This window comes from Falco peregrinus, chromosome 1, assembly GCF_023634155.1.
Source record: "Falco peregrinus isolate bFalPer1 chromosome 1, bFalPer1.pri, whole genome shotgun sequence".
In the NCBI taxonomy this organism is placed as follows: Eukaryota; Metazoa; Chordata; class Aves; order Falconiformes; family Falconidae; genus Falco; species Falco peregrinus.
Genome location: NC_073721.1, coordinates 128,517,487 through 128,528,045, shown reverse-complemented (window position 1 = coordinate 128,528,045; position 10,559 = coordinate 128,517,487). Strand labels below are relative to the sequence as shown.

The 10,559-nt window shown below is 57.3% G+C and overlaps 1 protein-coding gene across 2 annotated transcripts; it reads left to right on the top strand.

Annotated features, from left to right (window-relative positions):
* The first annotated feature begins 6,991 nt into the window (after nt 1-6,991).
* Nucleotides 6,992-10,559, top strand: CPLX3 (complexin 3). 2 transcript variants are annotated; one of them, XM_005239400.3, is made up of 4 exons: nt 6,992-7,623; nt 7,766-8,009; nt 8,364-8,451; nt 9,845-10,559. In XM_005239400.3, the coding sequence occupies exons 2-4, from the start codon at nt 7,849-7,851 to the stop codon at nt 10,067-10,069; spliced, it is 474 nt and encodes a 157-aa protein (XP_005239457.1). In that variant the 5' UTR covers nt 6,992-7,623; nt 7,766-7,848; the 3' UTR covers nt 10,070-10,559. The 2 variants fall into 2 exon arrangements, with proteins under 2 accessions (XP_005239457.1, XP_055667792.1); XM_055811817.1 differs by lacking the exon at nt 6,992-7,623 and having other exon boundaries at nt 7,665-8,009.

Sequence of the window (10,559 nt, the reverse complement as noted above, 5' to 3'; positions counted from 1 at the left end):
CTGCAAGAAAGACGGCTTTTGAAATGGCGAGAAATACTCAGCACCTTCATGTGATGGTAGGCATCAGTGAGCAGGGAGGAGGTTTGGTCCGATCCCCCCTCGCATCCCCTCCACCCCCTCGCCCTGGGTTACCGCTGGCCAATGGACCCCTGCCAGCCATCAAAAAAAGGAGGAAAACCTCACCCCAAACCCCTTTAGACCTTTGGTTTTCCTCTAAATGGCACCGAGCTGCCAATCTCTGGGGCTGTGACCCGTCCCATGGGCAGGAGGGGGGTCTGGGGGGTGCTTGGTGCCACACTGACATCCTCGGCACCCTCGGGGTTGGGAGGGTGTTGGGAGAGGGCTGCTGTGAGAAATCCCGTTCTTCACTGCGAAGAGGGGAGAGTAGCTCTGCCAACCCCCCCGCCGCCACCGGTCTCCGTGCCTCAGTTTCCTCCATCCAAGGCTGTTCGCTCCTGGCTCCTGTCTCTGGGTCCACCCCCGCTTTGGGCTGCTGCCCGGTGATGCACAGCCAGGGATAGCCTGTATCACACTAGGTGATTTCTCCCCAGGGATTTTGGTGCTGTTCCCATCAGTTGCGGACCAACTCAGCAGCAGCTTGTGCACCAGCGCGGGCTGAGGGGACAGGCTGCCAGCTCCTGGGGGACAGCCAGGGGGCTACTGTGGTTTCTGGGCTCTGGGTCACATGTCCCCCTCCTCCTCCTCCCACTGGCAACAAGAAGATGGGCAGTGGGCCCAGTTGTGTCAGCTCCCATCCTGCCTCAGGTTCGCAGCGTGAATCACCATCGGCAGCAGCAGGCAGGGAGCATCCCCGCTGCCCGGGACGCCAGCGCTGCCCAGCGCCGGGGTGCCCACGCAGGACCACCGACGGACTTTGCCTCTCCCCCTGCCTTTGCCGCATGGTGTGCGAGGCGGACAGAGACACGGGGTTTAAAAAACTCCTGCAAATTCAGCCTCCAGTTCTGGCAGCCCTCATGCCTCTTCCCTCTGCCGCGCTGATCAGCATCCCACCCTGGACTGGAGCTCAGCACCCCCAGCCGGATCAGGGTGTCTGCTGGCTTGGCACCACTGTTGCCTTGGTGTGCAGACCCTGCAGGAGGTGAAAGGACAATCTCTAAGGCCACATGTGCTTTGCTTTTCCTTCCCTCTGTCACCTTGACGGCTCCTCCACTTGCCCCACAGGCTCACTGGGGGTCACCCTGGCCAGAGCATCTCCCCCAGCGCCAGCTCTGGCTCCTTCTCGGTGCAGCCTGTCCCTGCCCCTGCTCCCTGCAGGTATCCTCTGCCTCCTCCATCGCTGCTCTTTCCTTTAGCTTTGGCTCTTCCTGAGTGCCTTGCCCATGTCCCAGCCCCTGCCTGCCTTCTCCCCCTTACGTGGGGAGCCACAGGGATGCAGCGAGCCTTCCTTTCCCTAAACAAACAAAAATCCCAGACTCACTTCAAAGGAAAGCAGAGCACCCATCTGTTCCCAGAGCAATTCCAGCTGCAGCAGTCGCTCGCTGCTTCCCATTTCCCAGGGTTTCACAGCATCCATCCCAAGAGGAGGGGGTGTAGTGCCCAGGCAGGCCCCCTCCCAAACTGCCCACTGCTTAATTCCCTCAGGGCTGCTTGGAGCAAATTACCAGCTCTAATTAAGACCTGACGATGCTTCTTCTGCTCCATCCTTGATGTGCAGACTTCCGAACCCCTGGCAGACCTTGCCAGCATCTGTGAACTGCCTGTACCTCCTCCCTCTCCGTGACTGACTTTATCACGAGGACTATTTTTAGCGTGATGTACAAAGCCATTCCCATCACCGTTCAGTGTCGTTCACCTCTCCAGCTCCACTCTCTGGCTTTTCCTTCTGAGCACTCCAGGAAATTAAGGCAAAGCTGGAAAGATCCCCTGTGGGAAAACTGTGTGTGTGTGCGGCTGTGTGTGTGTTTCAGCTGGCGTGTGCCTTTGCTCCGGGCTCGCTCTCCACCACCGGCAGCAAAGCAGCACATGGTCTCCCCATGTGCCTGTTTACATGCTCTGTGTGTGTCTGTCCGTGTGTATTTGTGTCACTGCTCGGGTGCAGACTCTGCCATGGGAGCCTCCCCCCACCCCAGCCACCTCCCTCTTCTTCTTCACCCCCAACAGCATCTCTCTGCGCAGCACATGTGCCGGCAGGGCTTACAACCACCCTGACCTGTGCTGTGACCTGCTCCCCTGCCGGATTACCTTCCTCATCTGATACTGCACCCCATGGCATCCCCAAACGCCCCAGCACCTGGGGAAGAGGCTGTATGTCCCCCTGCACACAGCTCTGGCAGGACCATTCCCAGCCCACCCACCCCAAACCCACCGAAAAATATCAGGAGCCTGGGCAGCCCCCTGCTCAGCGAGACATGGGGGTTCAGAGCGAACCAGGGGGGCATCTCAGCAGCATCCCCACTCCCAGCTTCCCTTCCCAGGCACTGCTCAGGCTCTGCCAGGGGATGCTCTGGCATACTCAGGGTGAGGAGGGGGGCGGTCAGCCAGGGATTTGCCAGGGTACCTGGCTGTCGCATCTCCTCCTGCCCAGAAATAAAGGGGGAGGGACGGATCCTTCCCACGAGCTGGCATTAAACCTCCCTGGGCGGTGAGGGCTGTGCTGGTCTTGTGTGGATTTGAAGAGGATAACCTGTAATGCCTGTACGTGTGTGTGTTTATACATGTGTGCGTATTCATAAGCGAGATTTGAAGGAGTTACAGCATACGGAACAGGATAGGCTATTCATTATCAAAATAATACTAGCAATATAAAACTATTTAGTTGTTATACAGTGGCAAAAGGATGAGCATGACCTTGTAAAGGACCTTGCAACTTCCCCTGCATGCCCCCTCTCAGGATCAGCCTGCCACAAGCAGAGGCAGCGACATCCCCGCTGAGGGCTGCTCTGCAGGCGCACGGGGGCACGAGAGCTTGGGATGCAATTAAACACAAGTTCAGAAAAGCAACAACAACAACAACAAATTAATTACATGAAGCAACATGTGACATATAGCTGATGTGATACATAACTCTCCCTCAGTATAATTAAGGCCTAATATCAAATAAGAACAGTAATAACACACACACCCACCCCCGCTTTGGGATTTCTTCATCCTTAGGCGATGATGACAGATTTTTGGAACTTAAAGGCTTGGTTCTACAGGAGTAGGAAGGCTTTACATCGGAATGGCCTCCTGAGGTCACGACAAGGCAGCTTTGATTTCGTTTCCGTACAAAGCTGACTGCTGCGTTGCATTTCATCTTCCTCAGCCAAGACAAACTGTGGACACATTCAGCTTTATTTAATTACATCCAAGTAACATGAAAGGAAGTAATTTTATTTGATAATTTACACCACCATTACCCTAAACTTTCTTTATTTCCTATGTTAATGACACTGTGGCACTTTTACCCCAGTGAGTGCTGGGCAGAAGAGAACCTGCTGTCCTTTGAAGGGGTGTTTTGCTCAAGACCGCAGGGTATTTTCTCTTGAGCTTTTGGCAGCTGAAGCTCATGGTGGTCCGTAACAGCGCCGGAACTCTCTGGCCAGGCTGTCCCCACCAAGGCCGCTCTGCACTTCCCGCCCCCCAGACCCCAGTGCTTCAGTGCCTCAGCATTTTCGTAATAACTTTTTAATAGCTGTCACGGAGTAATAGTTACCTTCTCACAGCTAAGCAGTTTACGTGGAGAAGCTGATTGCGTCTGTGAGGATAAAAAACATACTTTCACCAGCTGTTCTATGGTAAAAAAATGGATGTTTCAGCAGAGATTAATTAGTATTGAGATTTAATCAGTGGTTGCTCTATTGCTTTTTTGCTGGTGAAGACCTCAAAGAAAGGGGGCAGGTGTCTCCCTCTGTCCCCAAGGCAGGATTCACAATGCTGCTGGCCGTAGCTCCCTGCCCAGGGGATGCTCAGCTCCCGGGTCCATTCCAGATGCCACCGTCACCAGACGGATGTCACTGTGCCCGGAGCAGGCAGCTGCCCTAGCTGTGTGGCAGCGATGGGCACAGCAGGGTATCCCTGTCCCCATCCCGCTGGAGCATCCCCATCCAGCATCCCCACCCGCAGGCAGGAAGAGCAAAGGTGACTCCACTCCTCTGTGCCCAGGGTCAGGGCTGAGCACAGAGGTCCCTGTGTTTGCAGTGCCTGTCCCCATCACAAGAAGTGACAATCAACTGCCAAGTGCAAGCAGCACTTCTGCCAGCAGAGAGGCTGCCTGCTTTGTTTAGAAATTCCTTCTCATTGCCTCCCGTCGGGTCTCCAGCACACACACACAGAGGCATGTCTTTCCAGCATTAACTCACCTACTCAGGGTCTTCAAAGGTTTACACCTTTGTGTTCCCCTGGATTTCAGGCTGGCAAGGGTCAGATGGCTGCCCTTGGGCGGCCTTACTGCTACTGCATTGCAACTCAAGGTCACAGACCCTTCCCCACCCCTGTACAATCTATGGGGTAACCTCAAGAATCAGCTGCTCCGGGAAGTCCTGGCCATTTCTGGTCCCCTTCAAGGGTCTCTGGAGCATCATATGAAACCCTGGTTGAGGGGAGAGCTTCCAGCTGTGGCTTTGGAGCCAGTTCTCCTGTTACCTGGAAAGAAGAACTGAAATGATCCCTCTCACTGTGGCAGAGGAAACCGAACTGCTCACATCCTATTCAAATCAGGTGTCGATGTTGCGAGAGGATCCTCTTAACTTCCACCAGCTTGTCTGAGGCTGGCTGCTACGGGGGGACGTTTCATCTCCCTCCTGTCTAATCCATGGAGATGTGTGATATAGCATAAGCTAATATAATAGGTCATGCAAGGATTTACATCTCATTACTGCAGGTTAGAGTCCTGGGAGGAAGGATGAGTCATTCTTACTTGAATATATTTCAGGGATAAGGAACAGTTCAGCTGCCCAAAGAAAAGCAAACAGGAAATCAACCACCTCGAAGCATCACCGTGGGCTCAACCACCAGCCCCCTGTGCCCTCTGGTTGTCACCTCTGCCTCCAGGTGGGACACTGGCCTCCCTGGGAAGAGCACGGGCCGAAGAGCCAAAAGGACAGGAAAGCTGCCAAGCAGCTGCAGGACCTCGCTGAAGGTCCTTTCCTTTGCCTTTTGCTCCATCCCTATAAAACCAGCGCCCCAACCACCCCTGGCTGCAAGAGGCTGCAAAAAGGCCAACCTCGCGGCATGTCCATCGCCTGGTGAGTGAGCAGCCCTGCCGCAAGTGACCGGGCCCCAGCTGCCACCAGTAATCGTGTGCTCATTTTCACCTAGCTGCTTTGGCCAAACATTTCTGCTCATCAAGAGCTGTTTTCTTTTAGTTTCTCAGACAGGGAGGCTACATGGTAGCTGACCCATCTAACCCAGCTGGAAAAAATCGGTCCTGACTTCAAGTCTCTTACTGTTAGTGAATGCTTAGATAGAAATCCGGACTGAGCAAAGCTCCTAGGACCAGTCCGCTCTGAACTGACCCAAGGCTCAGACCTGCCCGGCATCCAAGGGCAAAGCAGCTCTGGGACACAAGCAGGGATGCTTCTTCTCTCTGCCCCTCTTTTCATCCAGTCTTTGTCTCACTGACAGCCAGAACTTGAACACGCTGTTGGCAATGGGACATCTGCAGGGTGCCTGGGGCTGTCAGCCTATTCCTGAGCAGGCTGTGAAAGCTCACTGTGGGTCAAAATTCCTTTTGCATGGGCTGTCCATGGAAATATGCTTAGGGGGTCTGCAGATCCTGTGAAAAGGGAAAATCCTTGCTTCAAACAGCAGCTAAGGCTCACAAGCACCCAGCTCAGCGTTCATCAGGGCGAGCGGCAGCCACAGGGGCATCTGCGTGGTGGGGAGATGCTGTGGGTGATGCCAGAGCTGTGCCAAGCGGTGCCTCGGGCAGGCGTCCCTCAGCCCAGCCCCTGCATGCAAAGGCATTTTGCACATGCAGGTGAACTCAGGGGAACGGCTGGCATCGCTCAGGGGGCTCTGGTCCCCCAGAATTTAACCCTAGCCCTGGGGAGCCGAACAAATCCCCTTTTGCCACTTCCAAAAGTGGGCTCCAACTCTAACAGCAGCGGTCACTGCCTAATTGCTGACAAGATTATTACCCAAGAAAAATACATGGGGTTTTTCAAGTTTTCCTTTTAAGACAAATTTTTGCTTTTTTAGACAAATGGTGCTACCTCGGGCAAGGGGGGAAGGGAGAAGATGGGCCGATTCCCCCTCCCTCTTGCACTTTATCGCTTCGCAGCTGTTCCATCATTTTAATCTGCAGAGATTGTCTTTAAATTTCGGAAATGAAATTATTTCCTGCAAGCCGGGCTTGGGGTTTGGCTCCACACTCATTTTTCATGAGCAGAGAAGAAAAAAGGAAGAAATGTATGTTAAGGCCAGGCTGGCCATCTGGCAGGGAGGTGCGTTCCTGCTGCCATTAATTGCTCGCTCCCCAAGGCCTGCGATGCGGCCGCAGTCAGAGGGGATGGCAGGAGTGGGGGTGGGGGTGGGATGGGAGCCGGGGGAGCCGGAGGGGCCGAGGGAGTTATGCAACAGGATCGATGCTTGCTCCGTCCTTGGCCTCCAGACCGATGTGACCCGTGAGCCGAGGGTCCCAGGGCCGGCACCCAGCAGCGGGGCAGTGTCTGTGGGGACCGACCGCAGCATTAATGTTAATTAGCAGAATTAATACCACAGGGGAAGGGAGGAGGATGCTCTCGGGCACGTCAGCTTTTACACCTACGGGTGGGCTCACGTACGGTGCCCACCCAGGCTCAGGCCTGGCTTCTCCTTCTTCCACAGCCCGATGATGGGGAATGAAGTGCGAAAAGAACGTTTCGGTGGGTGGGTGCCCCGCCGAGGTGGCGGGGGGGTAAGGCTCCCGCAGCGCCCCCGCGCCATCAGCCCCCGCCGCTGCCCCGGGGACCGGCACCCGCCCCGGGGGCTCCAGTGCGGATGGTTCCCGCGGGGGGGCCGGGACCTGCCGTGCCCCCGGGGCGGGGGGCGCGGCGGGGGCGGGGCGGGGGGCGGGGCGGGGCGGGGCGGGGCGGGGCGGTGGGGAGCCGCGCGCACACCGGAGCTGTCCGTGCCCCGGTGCTGCAGCCCCGGCCGCTCCGCTCCCGCCCGCGCATCCCCCCCGGGGCCGCGGGGCGGCGGGGCCCCGCTCACCGCCCAGTCCGGACACTCCCGCTCCCGCACCCCGGGAACTCGGCTCCACAGCATCCCGGATCCTCGGTATCCCGGTGCTTCGGCGTCCCGGGAACTCGGATCCACGGCATCCCGGCTGCTCGGTACCCCAGTGCTCCAGCATCCCAGGAACTCGGCTCCACAGCATCTCGGATCCTCGGTATCCCGGTGCTCCGGCGTCCCGGGAACTCGGATCCACAGCATCCCAGCTGCTCCGTAACCCGGTGCTCCGGCATCCCGGCTGCTCCGTAACCCGGTGCTCCAGCATCCCGGGAACTCCGCTCCACAGCATCCCGGCTGCTCGGTAACCTAGGACTCCGGCATCCCAGGAATTCGGCTCCGTTGCACCCGGGGATCCCAGGAATTCGGTGCTCCAGCTTCCCAGGAACTCGGTCCCGCTGACCCCGGCTCCCCGATAATCCAGTACTCCAGCTCCCCGGGCACGTGCACCCGCTGCACCCCAGCTTCCCGGTAACTCCCTACCCCTGGCACCCCCGCACCGGGCACACCCCGGCTCCCCGGGCTTCCCTGTAACTCAGCATCCCCATCTCCCCCCCACCTCGGTATCCCAGCACCCCAACTTCCCATTAACCCCAGTTCTCCTGCACCCCAGCTCCACAGCAGCTCCCCACACCGGCTCCCCAGCACCCGTGCCCCCCTGGCCCGTGGGCTCCCCAGCCCCCCAGGACCGCGACCATGGCATTCATGGTGAAGAGTATGGTGGGGGGGCAGCTGAAGAACCTGACGGGCGGCCTGGGTGGCGAGGAGAAGAGCGAGGGGGAAAAGTCTCCAGCTGAGGCACAGGGCATGACCCGCGAGGAGTACGAGGAATATCAGCGGCAGCTGGTGGAGGAGAAGTAAGTGCAGCCGGCACCGGGTACTGGGGCAGGCTGGGCACCGGGGGTCCCACCGGGGAAAGGGGTGCTCCCTCCGCAGCCCCCCATCCCGTGCACGGGAGGCTGGGGGGAGACAGTGCTGGGGGCTGCAGAGCCATGAGGGAGCTTAATGAACCCCCTAATCCCTTAATCCGCTTCCTCGCCCGGGAGATGGGATTGTTTTCTCCTTTCAGGCTGCGCTGGGGGGAGGAAATTGTGGGGAACCGGGACTTTGCAGAGGAGATGAGGGGTACCCGGTTTGGGGGGGGAGGGGGGAAAAGATGCTCCGAGCCGGACTCGGTGCCCTGTGTGGTAACTGCCCTGTGTGGTTCGCAGGATGGAGAGAGATGCCCAGTTTGCCCAGCGCAAGGCAGAGAGGGCCACGGTCAGGTCCCACTTCCGAGACAAGTACCGGCTCCCCAAGGTACAGCCGTGCCGGGCACGGGGGGGGGCACAGGGAGGCGAGTCCCCACACAGCCCACCAGCGGATCTTGGTGGATGGGACTGGGGGGACAGACAGCACCCCTGCTCTGCAGGCTCTGCAGGGCGGGGAAGGGGCACCAGCCTCCCTTTGCTGGGTGGGCTTTGAGCCACAAAGCCTAGGTGCAAATCAGTTCCTGTGAAAAGCATCCTTCCCCCCAAATCTTGGTCCCTCACCATCACCCCTGAGCACCGCAAGCCACCAGCCCCAAACAGTGGGACCCCCAACACCCCCCCTCTGCCTTGCTCGATCCCCCTCTTCCTCTTTTTTGCCCCCTAAATCCAGCTGGAGGAGGGAAAGTCACCTTCACCCTGGACTCCCAACCCTGTAGCTGGGAGTGGAGCCGGAGTTACACCCTCCCGGCTGGATTAGCCAGCTCCTCTCCTCGGATTATTTGGCAAACATTTCCTACCTCAACTCCTATTTTGGAATTTCTGCCCAGTGAATGATTCACTGAAAACAAATTAATCAAGAGATAATTCAGCCATTCTTGGAACTGCCACAAGCTCTTCCGCCCCCAGATCCCCCCTTTATTCAGCCAGAGTCTCTCAGTGGTAAATACTCTAGATTGGAACCGGGCTAATATTAGTTGGGGAAGGTCAGCTAAGCCAAGTGATATTGTTCAGATTGTTTGGTGCTGTTCAGCCAGCCTGGATGCACACCCCACTGCTTCTCACACCCCTTTGATTGCCAGGAAATAAACAACTAGAGAATTTATTTTTCCCCTGCCAAAAGCCAGAAAAGGCAGAAAAAGAAGAGACGGGAGATTTTTTTCTCCAGGGGAAATGGGGGTTTGTTCAGATCTGGCCCCCCGCTCCTTTTGCTGCTTTCTCATGCTTGAGATGTCCCTTCTAATCTTTCAACAAGTTTCTTCTGCTCATTACTGATCCTGCTTGGCAGCCAGGCTGCCTCTTGCAAAGTCTCCCTGTGGCTCTCCCGCACAGAGCTGACCCCGATCTCCGGTGGGTGCTGCCGTTAAGCATACGTGTAGATTAATTGGGTGCCTAAACCTCCCCAGCCTCTCCAAAGCCAGCTGAAAGCCAATTTATACTGATGCTGGCACACTCGGGTTTTCATCTCACTTCTTGCTGCGTCCACTGGTGTGTGCCCTGGCTCTGTCAGCCCTGTCCCCTCCGGGTCAGCATCCTACCCACAGCACGGGCATGGCAGTGAGCCCCAGGGACCAGCCCACACAGACCTGAACATGGAAATAGCCCAAAGCCCACGCAGACACTGCCATGAACCTTGCACGTGCTTTTAGTGCCTCCAGAAGCCCACCACCACCACCTTCCCACCTGCCACATCCCCCGCCTGACTTTCTCCTGGCCCATTTCAGAATGAGACGGATGACAACCAGATTCAGCTGGTGGGAGGTGACGTGGAGCTGCCCAAAGAGCTGGCCAAGATGATTGAGCAGGACAACGAGGAGGAGGAAGAGAAGAACTCGGTGATCGGCCAGCTCAGCAACATCCAGAACCTGGACCTTGATTCCTTGAAAGACAAAGCTTCGGCCACACTAGAGGACCTGAAGCAATCGGCTGAGAAATGCACCATGATGTGAGCCGGCTGAACCCCCTGCTCCCCGTCAGCGTGACGGGGGGGGAGACGGGAGGTGATGCAGCCCAGGGTCTGGCGGTGGCTGCTGCCTGCAGCGGGGACCCCACTGATGTTGTCACCCTTGCTTTGTGTGAGTTGGGTCCTCCCTCTGAGCCATGTGAAGCCTCAAGTCCCTGACCCAGATGTCCCTGATGTGTGGTTTTTGTTTTGTTCTCCAGTCTGAGGTTAAAGCAAAGAGCCAGCATGTCCCCCCGGTGCCCCAGCGCCTCCTCCTGTGCCCATGGTAGTGGGTGTCTTCAGCAAGAGCTGGGGGGGTTGCAGGGAAGGAAAGCCCCGAGTGACCTTGGAGTGTTATTGAACCATGTCAGCATGGGAAGGCAAAGGCTTTCCAGCAGAGTGGTGGCCATACACCATGCCTCTGCCTACACATTCCAGCCAAGCCTCCTAGAAATTACAGGGAGTCTCCAATTTGCTTTGCAAGGAGGAGGCACAAC